A 26124-nucleotide genomic window follows, 5' to 3' on the forward strand; every position below is an offset into this window, starting at 1 on the left:
AACGGGATTCTGCTACCTCATGACTGTGGGCCCCTGAGCAAACCCCTTCTCTCTGGGACTCGCTGGTCAGTGGCAGTAGCATTAGAACTGGTATTGTGACACTCTAGAAAGCACACCGTGACTAATCATAGAATGGCTGATGTCTGAACACTTCAGGGCTCTCTCCTTAGGGGACAGAGGGACTACAGCCAACACACCTGCTCTTCTCTTGCTCCTTACTTTGGCAGCTCTGATCTTTCTAGAAACATCACTTGTGTCCTGCCAGAAGCAGAGATTTGAGCTTTGTAGAGTTTCTTCATTTTTTGGTAAGGCTGTGGCAGCTCTGGGCTAAGACAATAGCAAACACTGCGACTCAGCTGTTATCTTTATTCACACTTGTTGGCACTTCCCAGGAGGAACTGCTGAAGGCACAGAGGGGAGGGCGGAGATGGAGCCAGGACTCAGTTTTCCTCCATCCAGTGGAGGCAGTGACTGGGGAGGGACATCTTAACCAGAGTGAATAAAGGAAGCATCCCTGTGTGGGCTGGGCTGCGTCAGGTGGTGACTTCAGACAGACCTGAGCCTCGTGTCAGGAGATGCAGAGTCAGAGCAGAAAAATAAAATGATCGAGGGAAAAGAACCAAATGAATACAAAGCAATCCACTAACGTGGGGAAGTTTCTAAGGCAGTCAGCAGTGAGAAGCCAGGCATCTGGGGTGGCCACCTGGCCGTGCCCTTGTGCCACTGTCCCATGCCAAGCTGTTGGGCCACCAGTGCCCTGCTGAGATAGTCCCTGTTGGCTCCGAGGGTGCCATGAGCCACAGACGGTTGTGGAGGGAGATGGAAATGTGGCAGCACCAGGGCAGCCCAAGGCAGGGCTGCATGGAAAATACCCAAATATCTTTTTGAGGGTGGCTCTGAGGGGTGGTGAGGTTGGAGGGAGAAGGGACACCAGGGAGGGGAGCAACCAGCACCTTTCCTTGGGCACAGGGTAGAGCGGCCATCTGGAATCGCAGATGACCAGGAGGGGGTGAAAATGTGGATTAAATGAAGGCGCAGCGGCCAGGCCCAGTGGGGCCCTTCCCTGCACCTGCGTGTTCAGGGCCGGCTCAGCAGCCCAGCCAGTCCGTTTTGATGCTTCCAACCTTCACACTCTTCAGACTTTGGTTCTCAAGCTTCAGGTAGTACGTGTCCTTGAAGAAGTAGCTGTGTCCTGAAAATAGAAGAGAGGCTGTGATCACCCCCATCCTGACATTGTGGGACGCAGAAGGTTCTAGAATGTCTGCCTGGTGTAAGCAAGAAGCTCTTAAACCAGAGGAGACTACCCTGCAGGGCTGGAAGAGAGGAAATGGTGGAGAAGGAAGGCCTCTCAGTTCTTGCATGTTCATCTCTAATTTGGGGATAACTTGGAGCTAAATTACATACTATCTGCCAATATTAATCCTAAGCACCACGCCCCACTTGACACAAGCACCAGATTAAAACTTTTCCACATACTAGAGACAGCAAACCATGCCTAAGAAGGCTTCCATGCCTATTGGGTCAACAGATGAGTTTACTTGATTCACATAAGCTGTTTTGTTTCCTTTTTCTTTAATTCTGATTAGGTTGCCAATATGTAAGCATCTACAAAATCACATGAAAATGCAGGTCTCTGGATTATTTGTAAAACAGCTGGAGGGGCTAGTGCAGTGGCACATCAGGCTAATCCTCCACCTAGCAACACCAACATCCCATATGAATGCCAGTTCATGTCCTAGCTGCTCCACTTTTGATCTAGTGGCCTGGGAAAACAGCAGTGTAGCTCAGGTCCTTGTGACTCTGCACCCAAGTGTGAGACCAGGAAGAAGCTCCTGGCTCCCATCTTTGGGCCAGCTCAGCTCTACAGCCACTGGGGAACGAACTAGCAGATGGAAGACCTCTCTCTTTCTCACTTGGTTGCTATCTCTCTCTTTCTCTCTCTCCTTCTTGCTCTATAAAGCCTGCCTTTCAAAGAAAAATAAATAAATCTTAAAAATATAACTGGATAACTGAGGTTAGCCTGATAGCTTTCAAGTTAATCCTCTGCCTGCAGCAACAGCATCCCATATAGAGGTCAATTTGAATCCCACCTGCTCCCGTCCAATCCAGCTCCCTGCCTATGGCCTGGGAAAGCAGCAGAGGATTGTCCAAAGCCTTGAACCCATATACCCATGTGGGGAAAGCCTGAAGAAGCTCCTGGCGTGGCTTCAGATCGGTTCAGCTCTGACCATTGCAGCCATTTGGGGAGTGAACTAACAGATGGAGGATCCCTCTCTGCATCTGTTTCTCCTTCCCTCTATATAAATCTGCCTCTCAGATAAAAACAAATGAGTTTTTTTTTTTTAATGTAATGGGCAACTGCAACGCTGGGCCACCCATTCTCACAGGCCAACAGCTGGGAAACAACTGGCCCCTAGAAATTACCCATGTACTCACTTGGCCACAGACACCACCATTCCCTGCCACCTGCTTACGTCTACTCTGCTCATTTGTGCTGCCTGCCTGGTCTGTAGAGCTTCTGGAATGCATGACTCCTGAACCCATGATCTCATCGACTTCTTTTCAAGCCCTGGTACCCAGATATTTATCCTTGAATTTTAGAATCCTTAACCTCACACTTGACAGCACACTGCTTTTTCTTGCACGTGTTGGATCTGGAGTCACAGGAGGTCTGGACTCAGCTCAGCCTGTGACAGGGTCTCAGCAAACCTCGGTGGACTTTAACTGACATCTCTTCTAAACAGCCAAGCTGGACTCCTTCTCAGGGCCCTGGAGAGCTCAGATCAGCCTCCAGCGGAATACAGCTTCCCAACTCTGCCTTTCAGCCTTGCTGATCGGGGAGGCCTTTTATTCACTAAGGGAGCAGGACATACAGTGGGAGAAGAGGGGGGACGTTGCCACGTGAGCAACAGAGTGGCCTGTCTCAAAGCCATCCTCCTGCTAATGGGAGGCCTCTGGCAAAACCCGAGGAGGCCTGGAACAAGCCCCAGGAGGAATGGAGGGCACAAGGCCCAGGTTTCTGCCCCTGTGTCAGAACCCTGGCTCTGGGCCCTGCAGCTGTCAGGGGGCCTCACTAAGTTTTGCTGCCTGGAGCCCAGCAGAGGGAACAGAGGTCAGGGGTCTGGATGCTTGCCCAGTACCAGGCTGAAGGGCTTGATTTGTTTCCCTGGGGCACGGCATGGTTGCTGTGCACAAAGAGCGAGTGTATGCTGGCGAGGAGCTGGGGCTTGGCGAGGGCAGGGAGTCCTAGAAAGCGGAGAGAAGCTTGGGCTACTTACCACCGCCCTGCAGGTCCACCACAGCATCCAGGTTATCAGGGATGGCATTCCAGGCGTCTGCGATGAGCCGAGGAAAGCCAGGGTCCATCTTCTTCTTCACCTCATTGTATCTGCAAGACGTTGTACATGCTAACCCACCAGGCCTCCTTAGGGGCCTGTCCTTCCCCTACCTGGAAGGACGTGCAAAGCAGACTTAGTCCTTTTGGGGGTTCGGCTGGTTATTGTGGAACTCAGACCTAGATCTGAACCCTAACTACATTTACTAATCACGTGACTGTGGACAATGCCACAAACACAGCTTTAAAATGACTGTTAACATGTGGGGGTGCTTACTCCATGGTTAGCATGGTGTCAGTCTCTTTCCATATACCTTCTCACTCAGTCCTTACCACAATGTTATGACCCGTTATTGCCGTATACCCATCTCATAGGCTAGAGACTCATAAAGGACCTCCCTTAGCTTCTAAGTGGTAGTCTAAGCCAGAATCTAGGGCTCTAAGTTGCACTTGGAACCTCAGTTGTATCAGCTATAAAATGGGATTGCATTTACTGTAATTCGTGGGTTTAACCTTGTGTGGGGTCCTGAGTAAGCTGCAGGCTGAAAATGAGGAGCCCTCAAGGATTGGAGAGGCGGGGGTGGGGTGGGTGGGGAAACCTGCTCCATTGGTCTTGCCCTGTGTGGCTTGGACTCACTGCTGCTTCTCCACCTACCAAATAGAGATGCATGACATTTTTGTCCTGGGAGATGACCATGGCTGGCAGAGTGAGGTGACATGGCAGGTGGTGGCTGCGAGCCCACAGTCTGGTCAGTCACAGAGTGTTAGAACTGTACCCGACAAGGTGCATGGTTACTCTGGGTCCCGCCTTTAGTTCCGGCAAGCATTCAGGACACTTACTGGAAGGCTCCTTTCCCTGATTAGTAACACCTCTGTCTTTTCAGTGTTCTGAAAAATGCTTTAATGAATGTTGCTGTCATTTTTTTTAAATTTCTTCACTTCACTTAAACTCAATGGATTCACTGTTGTATAAATACTTAACAAGCTCCCAGAGCTACCTGGACAAGCTCGTTTTCACGGCACTGATTTTCTGGACAGAGCTATAGTTGAATTCCACCTTGGTGGCTCCAAGCTTCCTTCCACATCGCTACTAGCTGGCTTGCTGTTTGCCCACAAAGCCACTCTGCCGCCAACCTGGACTATCACACCAGCCTCCACACAGGCTCCCTTCCAGCGTAGGGGTCCTATGTCTCTGTCCGTCACCCCAGGAACTGCCAGAGCGGCCTTCTTTAATCCCAGCTGTATCCTAAGACAACTCCTTACAAAGCCTACCATGCTTCTTCATGACCCCAGATCAACACCCACATACTCTCCAAATCCCCTCTGACCCGTGACTCTAATCGCTATGCCCATGACGGCTCAGAGACAGGTGTTTCATGCTTGAGCCCACCCTCGTCTCATTCTCATTCAGCTCCCCAAACATGGGAGGGACATGAATAAACCTCACTGGGGCTGAGATTTGGCACCCTGGTGGCATTACTGTGTAAGACATCAGCATCCCATTATTACAGTGCAGTTCCGGTCCTGGTTTTACTCCCAAATCCAACCTCATGTTATGCACACACTTGGAGGCAGCTGATGATGGCTCAAGTGCTTGGGCACCTGCCACTTGTGTGCAGACTCAGATGAAGTGCCAGGATCCTGCCTTTGGCTTGGCCTAGCCCTGGCTGTTGTGGACATTTGGGGAGTGCACCAATAGACAGAAGATCAGTCTGTCTTTGTCTCTCTACTTTTCAAACTAATAAGCACATAAATAAAAGAATCTACCCCACTGTGTGATGAAGCTTGGGCTCATGAGCTAATTAGCTCAAGACTGTGGCATCAGAAGATGCTGGTTCTGCAGGAAACCATGTCTTCACTCTCCTCTGTCAGAGACCCCACCTGCAGATGCACCACCTTCAACAGCTTCCCTGTGATACTCTGGACCTCTGCATCCATAGTAGATGCAGTTAAAGCTAGTGTTGAGGACACACACATTTGTGTCCCAACTTCCGCACACAGGTATCTTGGAGCCACTTCAGCCTCAGTTTCCACATTTGAAAAAGGGGTTGATGACTGGTAAATGAGAAACCCAGGTGACTGGCACGGGCTCCAACCCACTGCTGTTGCAGCGCCATAACCGACTGCCATCAGTCAGTTCCCGCTAAGTCCCTTTCCTTCAGTCTACCGTAAGCTCACTGTTCCCCCCGGGACCAGCAAAGTGCCTCGTGTACAGCGCACATTGAATGAATACTTGTGGGCTTAATGGAATCTTCCAGAGGCAGAGCCTGAGCTCGCCCTGGCATGCTGGTGGTAGCTGCTCATCTTCTGCCCAATCAGGTCACTCTGTCCAGACCAGGACAGTGTCTCAAGTTCACAAACCCATTCTCCTGAGGCAGTAGGCTGTCTCCCACAGCAATCTTACCCAGGGCTTCTGCCAGGTCCTCCTGCTACTCTGCCCTGCTGAGGAAGTCTCTCAGAGCAGCCTCTACAGAGCAGGCTGCCCCTCCTGGACCCTGGCTTGAAGAAAAGACTGGGAAGGACCTAGCTGCCTAGAAACCCAGCAAGGCACTGCCAGGCCCAGTGTGCACTTGAGCACGCCCCTCTGTGTATGTGGGCACATGTGCTTACATGCCTACATAGGCAGAGAACATAGGAGAAGGAGGAACAGGTGGAGTGTGGCAGTCCTTCCAAAGCCACAGTTCAGAAGACATCAGGCCTCTTTCCATGCCAAGTGCAGTTTCTAAGATTCTGTCCGTACTGCTGGCCAGGACTCAGATTGGGAGGGTCCGGGGCCTGCGATGCTGAGATGCCACGTGCGGCCGGTGCCTGTGTCAGGGAGGTATCCAGACACTGGGAGCAGAACGCCCAGTCTGTGGCTTCTAGGCTGACTGCTTTTCTCCTCAAGGCTGGAGATAGCAATCAGCTGAACCAGCACAGAGCCTTAGTAACAGGTCTGGAATTCCACCCAGCCCCTGGCAGGCCAGGGACAGGAGCAGTTTCTGACTGCAAGACAGCTGCCAGTGGGGGGCGGAAAGGAGGAGGACAAACAGGCCTTGGGGAAGGAAGTGGGGATTTTTCCAAAAGGGGCAGACAAAGGCATCGGGCGTGCCCTGCTAGTAGCAGTTCCTGGGTGGGGCACAGATGCTGTGGCAGCCACTGAAGGAACCCAGGGACACTAGGAGGGAGCAGATGCCAGAACACCCCAAAGGCTTTTGTGTACAAACCACCCCTTCCGTGTGGATCAAATGACAGGACAGTATGGCGAAGGGCACACAAGACAGGAGCCACAGCGAACACCAGGCTCTGTGCTGACACTTCTATGTATCAGGAACTGATAATAAGTTATGCAACATAAGGTTAAGCTATTAAAATACCCTAACCCTTTCATTTCTTTGACCTCAGTTTCCTCATTTAGAAAGTAGAAAGAATTACCATCAAAATTCTGAGGTTGGGGCTGTGTATTCTGCAGCTTGGCTCCTTGGCACCTTGGCTGAGACTGTGGCCTTTCAGAACTGGGTCCTTGCTTTTTGGCAGTCAGGGACCAGAGCCTCCTGCCCCTTTATGGCCACAGTCACTGAGCCTGCTGCAGGCGGGTACCTGCTGCCTGCCATGGAGGCTGGCTCCTGTGGGTGTCCTGTGAGGCCATCTCTCAGCTTTCTTGGCATTTCGCCCTCTGCATTCCCTGCCTCCTCCACCTCCATCTCCATCTCTAGGGATTCCGTTATTCCTGATACAGAATAAGTAAAATTGAGCATGTATGAATCAGGCCCCAAACTGTCACTACAAGTGATGTGACAGCTAGTTACTTAACACTTCTGAACCCAAGTTTCTAAATCTTTAACATGGGAATAATAACAGCACCCTTCCCATAGAGCCCCTAGACTAGTGTCCGATTCATGAAGTCAGTCTTGGTGGTGATTATTTTATGTTCCCTTTACACAAGGAATCACCCCAAAATATGCATATGGATGTGAGCCAGATGGGCATGACTCAGACAAAAAACTCCTGAGAAGGGAACAGAGGTTATAACCACAATTATACAGCAATGAGTACAGAGCTGGGGCTTGCCTATGGGGACTTCTCATAAGGCAGCAGCCTTGGCAGGCTGAAGACCAGAATGGGGGTACCCATGGCCCCCCAACCTCTGGACACATCCCAGGAGACATGACACTACAGGGCTGTGCCACCAGCCTCACCTCCAGAACTTGTCTCCAGCAAAGATGTATGTCTTCTTGTTCTTGCTCCAGTTAAAAGCAGCATCTACTCGCTGGACATCAGGGGGCAGCCCCAGGCTGGTCAGAGGCTTGGGGTACCCTCGCTCCAGGGTGCTAGCTGAATAGACCCAGTACTGGTTGCCTGCAGTAGGAGTAAAGAATGTGTTGGTGGCTGATGCTGAAATCTCCCACTTCAGCCTGCCCCCCAGCATCTGCCACTGCCCTTACATCTGCCACCCAGAGGACCCCACTGTGAACAGAGGGACATGTGGCAGGGGCACAAACATCAGCTATGCAATCCTTGTCCTGATGACTCACATCTTCGAGAGACTCTTTCTGCTAGCATTCATGCAATACTAATCTTTCATTCATTTGATTGTCTATCATTCATTGAAAAACCCACTTCCATCTTGGTTTGAAGTGACCATCCAATCACAACTGTTTATGACTAGGAAAACACGTTTCTGTACAATAAAAGTAAACATAGGGGCTGATGGTGTAGTGCCACCTGGGACATCAGCATCCTGTATCACTGCACCAGTTTGAGTCCCAGCTGCACCATTAGCTCCAGCTCCCTGCTAAGGTGCTTGGAAAGAGAGATTTGGGGAGAGCTCTGGGCTCCTGGTTTCAGCCTAGATCAGCCCTGGTCCATTGTGTTCATGTGCGGAGTGAATCCACACATGGAAGAGGTTCTTTCTACTCTCTCCCCTTCCCTCCCCTCTCTCCCTTTTTCTACTTATTTATAAACATATCTCAAAATAAAAATCAGGTTTTAAAATCTCTTACTTCAAGTTGTTGCCTGCCAGATACTACAAAGGTGGAAGGAACACATCAGCAGAAAAACAGATTGTTGCCTTTTAGGCAAAGGACTTGGGAAGCATGGAAGAGAATTAGCAGGAAGGGAAAAATGTCTACTTTGCTGTTGGGGTTTTAACAGTCTCCAAGGTGAATACTACATTTGGGCAGGGGGACTATGTTCAAAGACTAGACCCCACCAAGAAGAGGGAGGTGCACAGGGCACATGGGCTTGGGTAGTGGGGGGCCTGGTCACACACAGGAGCCCCGGGGTACAACAGGAGTATCCCCACACACACACCTGCAAAGAACACAGCCTTCTCCTCCTGCGGGGCCTCATACACGGCATCTATCTTTTCGGGGAGCTCAGGCCAGAATGTGGCTACCAGCAGGGGTCCCATGGGCTTGTCCCGTGGTGTCACTGTCCGCCAAATGAACCTGGAGACGGGAAAGAGGAACGGAAAGCCACAACTTGAGTCACTCTGCAGTGCTAACCATACATGCCCTCCCAAAACCAGCAAATAAAAATGAAACAAAGTAAGATCCAATGAGACTTCCATGATGGGAGGTCAAGGGGCAACATGAAGGTTGGAGAAGGACAACAGAATGAGCGGAGTTCCCGCTACACCTGTCTGGTGGAGAAACGACCCCCTGTTCCCCTTCTCTCCTTTCCCCAAAAGACAACCCTGACGACCCCCTGGCCATATCTCAGTCTCTCAAAATCACCAATGGTGAGTGTATGGAATGGCAAGGTCTTCCTATTTCCCCTCCTGCCCAACTAGAAACCGCCTGAGGCAGGATCAAGGCACCCTCCAGCTTTTCCAAAACTGGAATGGAACAGAAATGGCACTTTGGCAAGAGTCACGGCAATCATTTCTTGAGGTCGAGCACGCCCTGCGCCTTGTAATTTAATCTCACAGCATGATCATGTGCACCACTGGTGTTTCTCCAGTATCTAGTTGCCATTTCCCGGCAGCCTTCCTCACACAGCTCCACCTCTGTGCTCCATCCCTCTCCCTCCCCTTCCCCTGCCCTGGCAACCCAATCCCCATTCTAGGAGCAGACCCTGATACATCTAAACCATCGTGGTCCAAGTGTGTCCCCTTATCAGCAACCCCATAAACTGGTTACCAAGGCAAATTATTGAGATCCTAGCCTCTCTGAGCTAGGGACTTCAAAGTTGTTTGCATGAACCTTCCAGAGGATTCCAGCATGTGACAAAGTTTGAGAACTATTAGACCGAGCCGACCAAAACTTAGAATTCCCTGGCAACTCTTACTGATTCATTAGTTTTCATGTGACTTAAGTTGGCAAGACAATAGTGGATAGATAAGTTAGCATTTCAAGTCTAGGGAATTGGGCAGGAGGGAGTTTCTCTCCCTCCTGCACTGGATATGGATAAGAGAGTTGTAGCCCCAGTTCCCATGGGCAGCCATTGTGTGACTGTGGCAATGAAACTGAAGCATAAAGGCAGTCAGCAGACAATGGTATCAAGTCACCAACCCTCTTCTCCCAGAGGGAGGATGGAAGAGTCACTTCTCTCCACTGTTTAAGCTGCTTGGGATTTGCTGGGAAGAGGGTTATCTCTGTTGTGTGCAGTGACCCATTCTGGTACACAAAACGATCACGCCCCTCCTCTGGGCAAAGCAAGCTGAGAGAGGCGAAGGTACTGCCAGGATTCAATTCTAGATCTGACCACAAAGCCCAGGTTGAATCACCCTGTAGTACTGTCCTTGTCCCCCCACTGTCCAGAGCCAATTTGTGCACATACTCACTGCTGAAATATTTACAGATTCACTCAACGAGTCCATTAATAACGTCCATCAAAATCAATTTCAAAGAAGATGCAATGTGACGGGTGCCCATTCTTAGGCCCCCACTTCACAGATGCCAAGATTGTGATCACGGCTCCCTTTATGGGAAATGCTCCAGGCTAAACGTACTCCTGGGCAGCAGGGCCTCAGTGGACTTCCTCATCTCTGTTAACTGGGGCTGCGGGGCCGTCTGTTATCACACATCCTGATTTCAGCATTCAAACCCTGCTGAAACTTCACTTCTCACATCTCGAGTCTAACCTTTTTTGCTCCCCACTGGTCACAGACCCCATGAAAGGCAAGACAGTTGCACCCTAGCCCCTGGAGTCGAGGAGGTCCCTCACAAGTCCCTGGGCCATCTTCCAGCCTCCTCTGGCTCTCTGCTCCCCACCCCCTGCGCGTATAAGCCATGAACCTTAGTACCTCTATGGCTTTCTCTGCAGACCCCTACAACTCAAGCATTCTCTCAAACTTTCATTACTGCCCAAATGCCTGGCAGCCTTGATTGCCAACAACATTTTGCTCACGAATGCCCCTGCCTCACATTCCCTTCACTCTGCCATGGCTTACTGTCAGTCTTCTTTGCCTCTGTTTCCCCACACCATGCTGGTGACGGGCATTGGGATCCCTGGGGAAACCTGCAAAATGCAAAAGGCAATTGACGCCTAGAGGATGCAGTCGTGGGGCTTGAGCCTGGGGACTAAAGCCAACACCTTTATCACTCACTTGAGTTCAACTTTGCCCATGAGCCCCTCTTTGAAAACAATGGCCCCAACGCACCATCCTCCCTCCCACAACTCTCCGAGCCTCATAAACTCCTTGGCACAGTGGACACCAAGTAATTATTTGTTGATAATAACAATGAATGTGAATTCACTGACTCAGTGCCAGGCACGATTCCAAGCACTAAGCTCATCTAATCCTCATGTGAATCCTATGAGATAGTTGAAATATTAGCCTCATCTTAGAGCTGAAGAAAAAAGGGACTGAATTAACTTTCCTGTAATCAAGCAGGTCAGATATTCTAATCCAGATGGTCTGGCACCAGGATCCATTTCTTAATTACCACACTCCACCCATGGATGAATGGATGAGTGGATGAACAGTTAATGGCTAGACTGAAGAGTAAGCAGATGCAAGGGGGGTGGGTGAATGGCTAGACCCTTTAATGCAGTCCTAGACACTGCCTACCATTCTTCAGGGGCCTAGGGCAGAAGGGGGAGAGACTCAGCTCTTGGTCAATTGAGTAGAGACCTTTATCCATTCCATGCAAGATATTGCTTATCTCTATCCTACCATCACTTGCTACCCATCCATACATACCCACACATACACACATGGTGAGTTGGCCGTTTGAGGTTATGGTTGTTCCAGGAGAAGGCCTGCGGTAGACTGGTTTATTGTTCCCAATGCTTCCTTTACATTGCTACCTTGGGATTACACATCCCAGTATGTGGGTGTGTGATTTTTACCAGCCCACTCCTTAGGACAGGTATTGGGCTTGGCCATATGACTTGCTTCAGTCAACGGAATATGCTCAGACGTGACTTGAGTGTGGGTGAGGTTGGCTCTTTGCACCCTGTAATTTACCACGAGTAGCTGCTAACTCACCCCAGGAGAACGGATGACATGCCAACATACCTGACCCTGAACTGTAGCTGGAAGCTAAGATCCTTGGCAAACCCACGGACCATGGGCAGCAAAAAAAGATGCTTGAGTGCTGGCCACCTGAGAGCAGGAGCTGGGTAACACACACCAGCAGCACCCACAACCAGTGATCCATGAGGCCTCCAGCGGGGACCACGAGAGCAAGGGTAGCAAGAGGACACTCACCGGTCCTTGAAGAAGAAGATCTCACCACGGATCTGGGCAATGCCATCAAAGACAATGTCCTGCTTGCAGATCTCAGGAGTGACGGGCCCCAGCGTGGGGGTGGGGCCAGTGCCAGTGTCCACATCTGCATCAGGGGAGGGCCCTGGGGAAGGACACCTGGCTTTAGGCTCTCCCCCACTTCAGGGCTCCTCCCCGTCAGACTCTCAGCTGGACCCACGCTCACTATATCCCTGACAGCTGTTGACCACTATCATGCCCATTTCACAGGTGAGGAGGCTGAGGCCCAGAGAGGGCAAATCTCTCCAGAGTACAGGTTCTTGTGTCCACAGGGGCTCATGTGCAGGCCCATTACTAAGGTCAGTAATGTTTCAGAGTTAATTCCTCCACTCGTGGTGGCCAGCAGCATTATAGCATCAACACGGACCTGGAGGAGAACTTCTTCAGCCTCTTGTAGCCTGTGGGCAGGAGTGCCAGCACTTGAACCGGGCATCTCTTTCCTCCAGATTTCAGGCTCATGCTCAACTTCAGGCTTCCCCAAACTTCATCATTCAGGTACAACTTGCCCCCTGTTGGCCTAGTTCAGGTACCACCAGGATCTATATATGTAATCTCTTAATGGAAGGAGTTTTTACCCTTCAGCCTCACTGAAAGCACTAAAAAAAAATACTTCAATGGTTTCAGGAACTAGGTATGATATCCTCCTACATGCTCAAATAAAAACACATTATGAAAATGCAAGACTTTTACCCCCCTGAATCCTTAAGGTCATTGCACAGGGTGCAAAGGTCTACTTTGTTGTTAGCTAACTCACTGGATTCTAGACCCCTCCCAGTTGGTTTAAGCTCATGTGACCTTGGGTCAAGAACATCACCTTTCCCAGGGCTCAGTTTATCGCCTTAGAAATGGCAGCCTGGAGAGGCATGGATGCTAATGTCACCTTGTCCAAGTACTGCCTTGTTACACCTCCCCGACTCTCCAGGGCTAAGTCAGCACTCCCATCACCCATCCTCGGTTCCAGTGGTCCTGGATAGGTGAGACCTTATGGGGGCGTCCCTCCCAGGCTGTAAAACTGCACAAACCCTGCCCCAGGCTGAGGTTTACCATAGAGCTCTTGAATGCCCTTGATGTCGTCCTGTGACAGGCGGAAGTTCTTCGTGAAGGTATAAATGGGTGCCATCAGGGCCCCAGGGTCCTGGGAGTGCTCCAGTCCCATGGCATGGCCAAACTCATGGGCTGCCACAAGGAACAGGCTGTAACCTGAGGGGGCGGCAAGCAGCGGGAAAGGGGAAAAGGAAGAGAGGGGAGATTGGAGTCAGGATCTGCTTCTAGCCAAACGGATTTCCAGCAACAGTGGGGCCAAGAGTTTTCCCTCTTCCGGGGATTTTGGGATAGTAGGTGTGTAGAGATGCTGGCAGGCATCTCTTGATGGAGTGGGACTCCCTTGGGAGAAGTCTCTCTCTGGGGCAGTGCAAGCTACACTGCAACTTGGACATCTGTTGGTAATAGCAGCCTTGCCTGAAAGGGGTTGAGATGAAAGTGGGTGCTGGGATGGATGACGTCTTGTTTTGGAGTTTGGGCTTCTGCTGAGATGGGTGTGGCCTACCCAGAGAACCTGTCCCTGACCAGGGAAGGGAGTCCTAACTGCCCAAGTTGGAGGGACTAGGGAAGATAGTACCAACTTGAGATGGGGTCTGAGGAAACATTCAGAACTTTAACTAAAATTTAGTTATGTAATGCCAGTATTGCAGGAAGTAGGTTGACTTATTGGATCACAATATCAGCCCCTTAGTTTGTCTACTGAAGTTATTTAAACAAGTTCTGGTTGGTAGGCAGTGATACCCAGTGTCTCTGCATGGTGGCCAGGGTCTTGTACCTTGGTCAGGGCAGAAGCCCCACTTGCGGTCATCGTCATAGTTGGCTGAGGTGGCACACCACATCTTGCTATCACTGCGGCCGGCGCTGGTGCAGCTCTCATACTTGGTACCCAGGAAGGTGAAGGGGAAGACGCAGGGGGCACCCTCTGAGTTCCCGCCAATAGTCGACATGGCTGTGGGGCGAAGGACAAAGGTGAAGGGGCAGAAGGGCCTGAGACCACCAACAGGAAGCAACAACAGGAAGCTGGCTGAGTACTGGTTTCCTCCCAGGCACTGAATCAAGTGCTTTACTTACAGCCCGCCCATTTCACGTGCAGTCGCCCTGCTCAGCAGACTGAATGTGTCACTCCCAAGTCCTGGGCAGGGAAACTGGAGCTCAGGGAGACACCAGTCTGCTGGGACACCAGTCTGCTGGGAAGTGTCAGGCCCAGGCGGGTCCCAGAGCTTCCACCATCAGCCTCCAGTGGGTGTGGAGAGAGGCCAGAAGGCAAGCTGGCTGGGCAAGGCTGACACTGCCAACATCCTCCTCCAGAGGGCGCACCTCATGGGCCGATTCCTGCAGAGACTGTCCTTGCAGTTTAAAGCAGGTGCTCAGTAAACATCAGGCGGGGGAGGGGAGAGTGCTAATTGGAAAACCAAGACTAGGAAAGACAGGGGACAGAGTGAGCGGTCCTTGCCAAGAAGCTGAGAGACCTGGCATTTTGGCCTCAGAGTCTGTCCTGAGCTTGGCCCACCCCGCCCCAGGTCTAGTTATTCTAACTAGCACCGTTTTCCTGGAAAGGGAGGCTGCTGGGGGAGGGGAACATGTTTTCTATGGACAGCAGCAGGGCAGGGGGAGGCTGTAACACCCACCTGTCTCCGGGCAGAAGCCGTACTTCTTGTCACGGTCGTAATCCTCCGTGGTGCCACACCAGCGGTAGCCGTCTGTGCGGCCCTCCGTGGTGCAGCTGTTGTAGGATGTGCCTTGGAAGCGGAACGGGAACTTGCAGGGCTGTCCATCGGCGTTGCCACCCATGGTGAACAGGGCTGGGAAAGAGGAGACAGGGCAGGGGAGCTCAGCTGAAGGCCAGACACCTGCCCAGCACAGGACCTGCTGGCCGCCCACCTACAGGCTCACAGCAGCAAGTTGAAGGCTATAAAAACCTCATTAAAAAAGACGAAGACACTGAGCATGGGGTTCAATCATTTTTGCACCCAAATAAATTCACCTCTTAATTCTATTTTCCCACGAACTTTCTGAACGCCCTTGCATTATAGTCATCCCCACCCTCCCGTGAAGAGCTGCTTCTTGGAGCCCCTACAGAGGATGCCTATCTGGCCAACCCAATCAACAGACACCAGCCATGACATGGTTAACACTCTGTACTCAGCAGAAGCCTCCAGTTCCCAGGCCCAGTCCCAAGCACCCTGTCCACGCTGCCTGGTCCACACCTACACCATGTGGACTGCTGACTATGCTACTCATGTGGGCAGGACAACAGGAGTCTCGTTCCATTTCACAGACAGGGAAACTGAGGCGTGGAACAAAGTGGTCCTGTAAGTGAAAGCCTTGGACAAGGATCATAACTAAAACCTAAAAACATCACCCGATGGCGATCTCTCCCTCACTCTATCCCCCATATAAATGCAACAACAACAACACACACACACACACACACACACAAATCTTCACCTCCTTTTCCTCCCAAAGCTCCTTCCTGGATGGCCTGCTGCGGTCCCTGCAGGAGGGACAGCATGAAGGAAAAGGAACAGAGAGGGTAGGGAGCTGACCTTTGGCAGTTTTGAACCTTCAATTCAGGATCCCAGTTTGACCTCAACCGAGAAGGGGGTCAGGACAGGACAGCAGGTAAAGGGCTCAAGAGTCTGGACTTGTCTGTCACGGGTGCTGTGCTCCCCTAGCCCCTCATCCACCCCAAAGCTACAAAATGGTGTGTCTCTGCAACTGCCAACTAGCAAAACCACAAGTGCGTAACAAGGACCATCTGTGCACTGCAGAGCCAGGGGTGACCTCACCAGCCCCCGTTAACTCCACCATGGCCAGCATGGAGCCCAGGCCCTGGCTTTCAGCCACAAGTTGTGGGGCTCCCCTCTGACTGATCCCCTCTCCCACACCCAAGAAAGTTGGTCTTGAAAATCCATAAATAGACCTGAAGAAGAGACAAAACTGAGTTCCGACCACTCGGCCTGAGAACGGGGAAAGGCAGTGTTAACACAGTTCGAGGCCAGCCTTCCACCTCTGGCCTCCCCTCAGTGGTATTTCTACCACCCAGGGAGCTCCTATCTCCCCTTGGACCACTCCCAGCAAGGATGGCCAGGATCAGACATTGACTCAGCAGTCAGGAGGGGCTGAATAACAAGAAACTGCTAATACAAGTGTGTTGTGCATTCTCCTACCTGGCTAAAGACCAAGGAGATGGCTAGCGGCTAGGGAAGGGAGACACCTTTCCCATACTTAGAAGCACTGCTGTTGCTGTTAGACCTTTGACTGGCAAAGGTACTGTCTTCCCATCAGAGGATCTGGCTCATGGAAGGGTTAATAGCACCTGATTCCCTATTGCAAAAACACAGAAAAGGGTTTTATCTAAAACATTCTGACTTTCTTACCTAATATGAAGTCAGTTTGGGTAATAAAAGCATAAGCAGGAAGACAAGCAATAACTATGTGTTCCTCTCCTTGCTTCATGAAGGCCAGTGTTGAGTTACATACAGAATCAGAAAACCTCACAATTATCACCCAAAACACAAAGAATATTTATACTATGGGAAAAGAACGTAGCTCTTAGACACGTTACCAGACTTATTTCTATTTTTCCTGGATTTCCTGGGTCTGTGATCTAAATTCAGCACAGATGATGCCTTGATCAAGAAGTTTCACAGACAATATTTTTAGGAGTTGCAAGTATGAAGTTTATCAAAGACGGTGTTCGAAAGATCGCGGGTGAAAACTTCGATCGTCAATTTATCAATTTCACCCCATTACGGCTTTAAAATCTTTGGAAATGTCAAGTCTCAAACACTGACAATAACACACACACACACACACACACACACACACAGCCAAGCCAAACGCAGAGATATAGCCACAGCGAAGGGACAGAAAGCAGCACACAAGATGGTACAGTGCCCCTTCTCCCACACACACACTCACCTGTGTGTGCACGCACACACTCACGCATGAGCAGTCCGCATCAAGAGAGGAGCAATGGCGGACACTGGTTGGCCTGCCTGAGCCAGGTTGGATATACCACAGCGCTATGAGTGCCACCTCCCTTTCCCACATCTCAGCTCCCCCATCCATCACCAACTTTCTCCTCATGCCCTTGGGCTTCATAGTTGCAAGGTACAGAGTGGTCCTAGAGAGAACCACTAAGCATGTTCAGGTTTCAAGTTAATTCTAATAGGCTTCAAAAAATAAAACAAAACAAACAAACAACAAATAATAAGCAGACTGTGGCTTCACACATAGCAGTGCAAAGGAAGATACTTTTAAAACGTTGAATTGATTCCATAAAAATATTCTATGAACAATGGTCCTGGTCAGGGCTCTTGGATCTGATGAACGGGTGTGGGGGTCCACTAGTTGACTGGCAGTGCCAGTCCTGGTGAGGTGGAGAGTAGGGATGTAGCAGAGCACTCAAGAAGGCTGGAGGCTTACAGCAGAGCCTGGGAGTTGGGTGGTTGGGAGTAGACACTCACCTTCATGGGGGCAGAAGCCGTACTTGCCATCCTTCTCAAAGTCATAGGTAGTGGAACACCAGAGGAAGCCGTCGCTGCGACCAGTGTCTGTGCAGCTGTTGTACTCCTTGCCGTTGAACAGGAAGGGGAACTTGCAATACTCCCCATCTGCGTTGCCATACTTCACACGGACCACTGGAGGCAGGGGGTGACACACAGGATGGAGGTGGGATGTTTCCTGCATTTTTCTGACTATTGGGATTCTCACTCACTGAGGGGTGTGACTTCTCCCTGACCCCACCAGGACCAACCAAGAAGCCACATCATGGTTTTGCTAGTGACAGGGAGTGTTCAGAGGAGCCGAGAGGAGGCCTGGGGTTCGCAGAGGGCCCTTGCTTACCTTGCCCTTCTCCCAGGGTCCACAGCTCATCATCATCAAAGTGAGAGTCTCCCCCAACACCAGTGCCCGGGGCAAAGGCATGAGCCAGGAGTCCGTCCTTGCCGTCGAAGGGGTATCCATCTCCATGCTCTGCAGCACACACTGGGTCTCAGTGCCCAGCATGGGGACCCATGCACGCCTCTGAACATGCGTGGAGTCCTGAAGTCCACCTGGCATATGCTCCCCTCCCCGTCCCACTGGGTTTATCCAGGGCAGGAACTCAGTGGAGCTTTCTTGACTCGGTTGTCATCACACTATGGTCTACATCACTCCTTCAAGATCACATGGCACCCAGTACTCACACCATCTTCATTCAATGGCTGTATCACCAGCAGTGACACTATGCCTATGCCCACACCATTTGCCCTCCCTCACCTTGAGTCAATGCATCGACCTTTCTTCCTTCAAACCATACCCCTACCTTCATGCCTTACTGTCACCAAAATCTACAGCATAAAACTTCCTGCCTACTTTGCTACCAAGGTCCATCCATGCTGTCTGCCCTCGTGTACATTGTTTGCCACGCAATGTCCCTCATCACACCACCCAGTGTCTCATCCCAGCTTCATGCCTTATGCTACAGCCACCAACACACGCAATGGTCCTGTGTTCTCCTCCACTAACTCTCAGGTCTACCCTGCTTCACTGTGTCTGCTGCAATCCCCCGGGAGGTACCAGGGTCATCCAGCAGAATTTCCTGTGATGTCACCAGTATTCTTTGTCTATTCCAGCAGCCTTGTGTGGCTATGTGGCCAGTGGAACCAAGAGACTGAGTCTTGGTGTTTACTTAAAAACTTAACTAACATCAGTTTGAATAGTCACATCTAACTATTGGCTACCTGTTGAACAAGACAGCAGATCACTGAGTGGAGGTTTGCACTGTATCCAATTACTGCATAGTACACCTGGCTCTCACCTCCACATGGCTCTCCAGCCTTACATCATGTTGGATTTTCACCACCTCCAACGTCTGCACCTTCTGCTCTCATGTCTAAGTTGCCCTCTTGTCTAAGCACTAATGTCACCCCCCAAAACTTCTCATCTGCCTACCCCAGCGACCAAAGTTGATCATGATGTCAGCTTCTCCATCGTGAATGCGAGAAAACCTCAGTGGGGTCACGGCACTCCAGACCTGGAAGGCACGAGCGAAGGCGTCGTCCACTGTCTCTGGGTCCAGGTCAGGTGTGTAGCCGATGATTCTGGAGGAGGCAGAAAGGCAGGTGAGCACGTGTGCATGTTTGAACATGTGAGTGTGTGCCAATGTGGAGTGAGTATGCACAGTGTGCAAGTGTGTGTAGGCACATGGGGGTGCACAAGTGTGAGTGTGCAAATAGGAACATGTGCATGCATGTTAACCAGGGTTCACTGACACAACAGCCCTCCCACAGGCTAGTCAATAGCTTCATGTCCTCTATCAGGAAGTTTATGTCTCACTTCAGGCTAAGGGAGCAGGGATTTTAAAAAAAAAAAAGGGCAATATAAGACACAGAGCCAACATCTCACCCTTGGAATCCAGGGCCAGCTGTGCAAAGCAAAGCTCAGTCTAATTAGCCACCAATTATGACCACTCCATAAAATTTCAATTAGCAGCCAACCATCAAGTTTCCTCTGCCTGCCCCAGTGACAAACATTTGTGACACTCTCGCTGTGTGCCAAACATTACAGAAACCCTTTATGTAGGGGTGATCTAGCTTGTTCTCTTGCCAGTCCCAAGAGGAAGTGGCTGGGATCCCTACTTTGGGGGCTGACAAATCAAGGCTCTCACCACTGAAAGATGGGTAGGCTGATGCCCCATGGCGCTAAAGCTGGAGACTGGCGTCCAGATCTGATCCCATTGCCTTAGAACTCTACATGCAAAATTCCCAAGATGTCAAGACCCTCACAGATCTCCAAGAACACTGAGTACCCCTCGTCCCGATGGCCCCAGCCCTGCCTTGTCACCTGTATGTAATCTGATTCTTTTCCCACTTGGGTTTGCGCGGGAAGAAGTTATAATTGGCCACATCTGGGTTGCCACAGCGTGGCTTCCGCATGGTCTCAATGGTGTTCTGGTCAAGTTCGCCTGTCTGGGGCAACCCGAAGAACTTCTGCATCTTCTTGAGTGTGTCCTTCAGCACGAACAGGTTACAGCTCTCCTTGGGGCAGCCGTAGAAGGTGTTCAGGTATTGCTACACAAAATAAGGGATCCCAAGAGAAGCATCAGATTAGGGTGAGATCGTTGGGACCAAGCAGGGTGCATCTACCCTCCGCGTCCAGACACAGCATAACTCAGGGGTGCCAGGGTGCTGGCTGCAGTTCTCCAACCGGCTCTGACACCCACCAGCTCCAGAAAATACGTTACCACCTGTCAGTGTTATGAGCTCACTCTAGGCCCGCGTCTGTATGTTTCTAACTCACTTCATTCTCATAGCAACTCCATAATGCAAATGCAATTATTCTCCCCGTGACACAGAGTAAGAAACAAATGCACAGAGACTTTAAGAAACTTGCCTAAGATCACACAGTTCACAAATTGCAGATCTGGGTTTTGGAGCAAAGAGCAAGGTCCCAGAGTGCATGCTGAGAACACTCCAACATCCTTCCTTTACATCCACCATTGTACTTATACACCTAACAGAGACTTAAAGCAACTTCTTAAAAAAGAAAAAAAATGGATTGTATTTATTTGATAATCAGGGTGATAGAAGGAGGGAGAGAGAGAATAAAAAAAAGAGAGGAAGGTCTTCCATTCACTAGCTCACTCCCCAAGTGGTCATGCTGGCTGAGCCTGGGCCAGGCCAAAGCCAAGGCCTGGATCTTCAACCCAGTCTCCCAAGTGGTGGCAGGAGCTGAAGCCCTTGAGCTGCCCTTCAATGCTTTCCCAGGAGCATTAGCAGAGAGCTAGATCACAGTGGAGCAACCAGGACTTCAATCAGCATTCTGACATGGAATGCCAGGGTTGCAGGTGGCAGCCTTAACTTGCTGTGTCACAGTGCTAGCCCCACGCTTTTATCCAGAGTCAAGGGCTACATGCATGGGCTCTGGAAACAGACAGAAGTGGATCCAAATCCCGGAACTGCCATTTCTAAAGAGAAAGTGGGCCTGTCCTGTGGGGATCTGCCAGCATCTGGGCCAAAACCAAACTGGCCCTGGAGAGAGCCTGTGCAGATTCAGGAGTGATCAACCAATTGCTTAATTCAATGAATCCGTTTTTTTAAATAATGGTGAATTTATTTATTTATTTATTTATTTGAAAAGCAAAGTTAGAGAGAGAGAAAGATGTCTTCCATTTGATGGTTCACTCCCCAAATGGCCTCAATAGCCTGACAGGGCCACATCAAAGCCAGGAACCAGGAGTGTCCTCTGGGTCTCCCACACAGGTACAGAGGTTCAAGCACTTGGGCCAACTTCCAGTTGGATTAGAAACAGGGCAGCTGGAACTCAAACTGGCACCTATATGGGATGCCAGCATCCTAGACAGTGAATTTACCTGCTACATTACAACACTGGCCCCTCAGCGGGTTCTTTTTGACTCCTGTCACCTGCCAAGCCCTGTGCTACTTTTTTGGGATACACTGGTGTGCAAAATGGAAGTTGCTAATCTCTGAGGTTCAAATCCCAGGGCAAGAGGATCTGCTGATCACAAATCAATGCAAAATTAGCTCTTCGGCCAATGCTGCCTTGGAGTGACAAAAGAAGATAGAAGGTTTGATGACAATGGCCCTGATCTTGCTCGGGGCGGTTAGGAGGGTAGATCCCTAATGAGTTCCATGTAATAAAGGCTGGTGCTGGCTGTGTGCTAGTTCAGGTACTCTTACAGGCAGTGGATGTGACCTCTCATCGCATCTATAGATGAGGAAACAGGGGCTCTAAGGCCAGTCGGTTCCTGCCTTCCTCCGCTTGGAATTAAACGGGCTCCATCCTAGGGTTCATTCTTCTACTCCTGGGTTCCCAGTAATGCCCTCAGGGAGGTAGGGACGCTAAAAGTTCAACTCTCCACCTGCCGCCCACAGCACCATTGTGCAGGTCAGATTCAGCCCCTGGGGAAAAACAGCCCTCTAAAAAACTGCAGGAAGCGTCCCTAATGTCTAAAGTAGGGGCAAATGTGGAGGTATGTGTGTGCGGATGCTGGTATCATGGCAACCGGGAGACACAAGGTTCCTGAGGGGCACCAACTGGGAGGAGTATACTCAGAAGGTGAGAGGTTTCTCTCGTGGCAGAGGCGACGCGAGAGCGCGGGTAGTCTGCTGGGAGCCCAGAGGCCTGTAGCGCCCACAGTGTCCAGGGCAAGGTCGGACCTCGGACCTCCAAGCTCGGCTCCTGTAACGCAGCGGGCCAGGACGCCTCTGGAGCCAGGCGCGCGCACGCTCTCAAAACAACATCTGAGCCGCAGCTCGGGACCTGGGCCAGGAGGGAGGACTGGCTGGCTGCTCTCCGACCCGAGTCGGGCTTCAGCCGCCCCCGCCCCACGCGCCAGGGCCTCCTGGCGCCCGCCCATCCCCCCCCCCCCACCCGTTGTCCCAGCGCTAGTCTGTTCTCCGACTCCCTGGAGCAGTTCAAAGAAACTTTCCGAAGCCTCACTCAGGACCCTAGCGGCCAACGCGCCCTTTAAAGATGGGCCACAGATGCGCCCTCCCATACTCGATGGCTTGTGGCACGGTGCTCTGGAGCTGTTTGGTTTGGCTGGCGCCCCCTCCAGCCTAGTGCCAAGTCCCTCTCTGGCCAACCTCACGTGTGCCAAAGTTTACCCAAACTGGGGTGAAAAGGGGGCCCCTTTCCAAGGTTCCTGTTAGCTGCTTGTCATAGATAGGCCTTGTCAGGGGCCCACTGCTAACTCCCCAAGATGCGCTTAAAGCCTGATTCCCGGCGACCCCTCAAGGTACTGAACAAAGTCCGCTATTTACACAAGGAGCCCTTCCCGGCCTCTTGCCAAAGCTCCTGGTTCCCTGCTCCACTGGATCTCAGCGCCCTGCCGCGGATCTGAGGACGCCGCCTCGTTCATCCAATTACCCCCACCGTTTGCATACAGATCCCTTCCATTGCTTGCCAAGGACCCACCAAGAGGTTGGCGGAGGCCCCTCTCCCCACGCCGTGCACCCACTCTGGAGGTTGGGGGAGGCCCTTATTCTCCTCCTCCGAAGTTTGTCTCAACTTGGCTGTTGGGGCCCGGCATAGCAACTCACCACCGCCAACTCTTTGTCCGTTTTGGGGGCGACATCGCCAGGGAACTTGATGATGGGCGACGGCGGGGCGACGGCACGGCCCAACAGGCAACCTAGGACGCACAGCGCCCGCAGGAGGCCAGCGAGGGCGCCCCGGGCCACTGGTGCCTCCATCCTCGCGTTCCCGGACTCCCCGCGGCTCCCGGGGGTCGCTTGCTCCGGTACGGGTGGTCGCGTCGCTGCCTGGCTGACGCCGGTTCTGCTGCACTGCTGGGTGCCGAGGGTCCGCAGGCTATGGGGTCGCCTCTCCCGCGCCAGGCTCAGCCGCTCACGGTCCGGGACCGCGCACGAGCCCTCGCCGCTACCGCTGGTTCTCGCAGGTCTTGGCGATCCCTTTGTATATTTAAAAGCCCAGATGCAGAGCCTCCAGGCTACGCCGGAGGAAGTCTGGAGGCAGCGGAAACAAGGGCGGGCGGCCTCCAGATGTGGCCGGCTGGGCTGGGAGGGCGCTGGCAGCCTGGGGCAGGGGGAGGGGGCGCGCTCGGGCCCGCCCCTCTCCGCCCCACCCCCCACTCGCCTCCCTCCTGGGGTTTTCTGTTGTTGTTTTTGTCCACCTTCGTTTACCACCACCCCCCATCCGGCTGCTGGCTACCTCTGGCCTCGGCGACCACCTTCGGTGCGCCCACTCTCCAACCCCAGTCCTGGCGTGCAGCCTGTGGACCCCCTGCCGGTAAACATCTGGCGCCATGGCGCCGGGGCCTGGAGCTTCAGGGGTTGGCGTGGAGGGGAACAGCTGTGCTTTGAATGAAGCCCCGGTACCTGCGACCCGGCTGGGGTCAGAGAGGGGAAGGGAGGAGTGGTGAGACACCTATTGTAGGTGTTTGGAGACTGAGAGGCGAGGTGAACAGAAATGGAACCAAAGGGAAGCAAGTGAAGCGGAGCTCCCCTAAACCCGCTTCCTCTGCCCCCTTTCTTCCTTCTGCAAATAGGGGAGTTTGCTGGACCCCATACACAGTGCTAAAGTCACCACCGTAGGGAGCAGAGAATAGTACCTCGGACTCCTCCAATAAACACCCCTTCTCTTGCAACCTGCCACTTCTGAATCCACCAGACCAAACCCCGACCCCTGCAGGCAAACATGACAGGCAAACCCTGACCCCCTGCAGGCAAACATGACAGGACACCTGGCTGGCCGGAAGAAACCTTGGAAGGGTGCTGATGTACCACAGGCCACAGGCCACGGGCCCACGATCTCCAGGAGGTCGTGTTTCTGCCCCAGAGGTGGTGAGGTGAGCAGGAAAGAGCCTCTAGTATCTTCAGACCCCCCGGTGCCTGGGGTCAGATGGATATCACTTCCGGTGCTAGATGGAGGCACAAGACAGGATCCGGTGACTTGCTGTTCAGGTTCCTTTTGCTCTGGCCCAGCCTGTCTCACCACCTCAGCTAGTACTGCCTCCTTCAGTCCCACGCTGCAGGGAAATACAAGCAGCTTTTCTTTATGGAAAACCCAAGGAGTCAGGGAAGTGTGCCTCTACTTAGCTTCAGTCCCTTCAGAGGGCAATTAAATCAGGGACAAACTGTGATGGGTAACTCCAGGAAGGCCTCCTGGAAGAAGTGACTTCCAAGCTGAGACCTGCAGAACTAAAGGGGTGGGAGTGCTGGGAAGGGGGTGGTGGGGAATGTTTCAGGCACCAACTAGGAAACCAAAAGAAATCCCCTTAGTTGGGATTGGGCAGGGTTGGAGGAGGCAGCCTGGAGCCAGTGAAGGAGTAAGGTTAGGGACAGGAAAGGTGACCAGCAAACTGCATGTGCAGGGCCTTGGGCACTCATGGCTGTGCAGCTGGACTTTCTTCCCAGAGGCCTGGGGAGACCTCGGCAGCAGTGTGGGGGCTCCATGGGCTTCAGACAAGTACAGGCTTGCCCAGCAGGCAGGCACGTCCTCTGGCCTGTCAGTGTCCTCCAGGCACGGCTGGGAGTGGGGCCCTGGCCCTCTGTGTGTCCTAGTGGGATACCATGAGGCCGGGTAGGGGTGCAGTCCCGGGAGGGGGCTCCCTGGTGGCTCACGCCCCTCTGGCTCCTGTCAAGCTCCCTGGATAGTCAGAGAGCCAAGTGGGAGCGCCGAGAACTGGGAGTGAAAACGGAAAAAACTTGTCTCAGTCAAACAGGGGCCTGCGGGTAAAGAGGGCCTGAGCAGTGTTTGGAAATTTGGGAAACTTCAAGTAGAAATCTGGCTTTCTAGTTTCCTTGGAAAAGTTGCTGAAATTCTGACCAGCCGGGTTGCCAGTTTCCTAAAACCCTGGCCAGCCCGGAGATGTTTCCTGGTGGCCACGTGGGGCCGGAGCTCAGGAATGGCTGCTTCCTCCAGAGGAAGCGTGTGGCTGCTTTGCTGCAGTCCCCACCATTTGTTTCTTGTCGCACGTGTGACTCATCCCGCTCACTTCTGTTCATTTGCCTGGCTAGAGTTTTAACCTTTTCAGAAAAGTCTTACGGCAGATCTAGACTTTGGCTTTGGGGCCCGTTGGGCAGAAGCAAGCTTTGCTACGCCTCTTCACTGCCGCTGTCATTCTGGGCATTGCAAGGGCCTTGGTGTCCAGTGTGGGTGCTTGGTGCCCATTTAGGGGTCGTGTCTGCAACAGAAGCGGCCCTCAGTGAAACAGTGACTTCTGTGTCCAGCATAGTGGGTACGGGGGTCATCTGGAGCTCCCATAATGCATTTGATGGGGGGTGAGGTGTACCCCACAGCCCCTGTGGACGCCCTCTGACCTCCCCTCCCTTGCCCCACCCTGTCCTGTCCTGACCTGCCTAGGTGAGTAATCCCGAGAGGCCTGTGTGGAACTGGCAAAGCCACAGGTTGCACACCACCATTAGACCATCTGCTGATCTACATGTGCAAACAGGCCGCCTGCTGAACCGCCACCTCCATCTGCGGACTGGCATCTTTCAGCCAGTCCCAACAGAGATACAGTGCATGTCCTGTGTCCCCTCCAAGGATCTGTGTAAGTCCCAGCCCCCGGGAGTTTGCT

At 52.2% G+C, this 26124-nt stretch overlaps 1 protein-coding gene across 1 annotated transcript; it reads right to left on the bottom strand.

Moving 5' to 3' along the window:
- Positions 1-352: 352 nt before the first annotated feature.
- Positions 353-23594, bottom strand: MMP2 (matrix metallopeptidase 2). Its single transcript, XM_004583856.3, has 13 exons — positions 23123-23594; positions 19902-20128; positions 19011-19159; positions 17922-18050; positions 17543-17716; positions 14699-14872; positions 13846-14019; positions 13074-13229; positions 11973-12114; positions 8627-8763; positions 7513-7672; positions 3279-3388; positions 353-1192 (listed from the first exon to the last, which is right to left on the bottom strand). Exons 1-13 carry the CDS (start codon positions 23273-23275, stop codon positions 1089-1091), a joined length of 1989 nt encoding a protein of 662 aa, XP_004583913.1. The 5' UTR covers positions 23276-23594; the 3' UTR covers positions 353-1088.
- Between the last annotated feature and the right edge of the window lie 2530 nt (positions 23595-26124).

This window comes from Ochotona princeps, chromosome 16, assembly GCF_030435755.1.
Source record: "Ochotona princeps isolate mOchPri1 chromosome 16, mOchPri1.hap1, whole genome shotgun sequence".
NCBI classification, from domain to species: Eukaryota; Metazoa; Chordata; class Mammalia; order Lagomorpha; family Ochotonidae; genus Ochotona; species Ochotona princeps.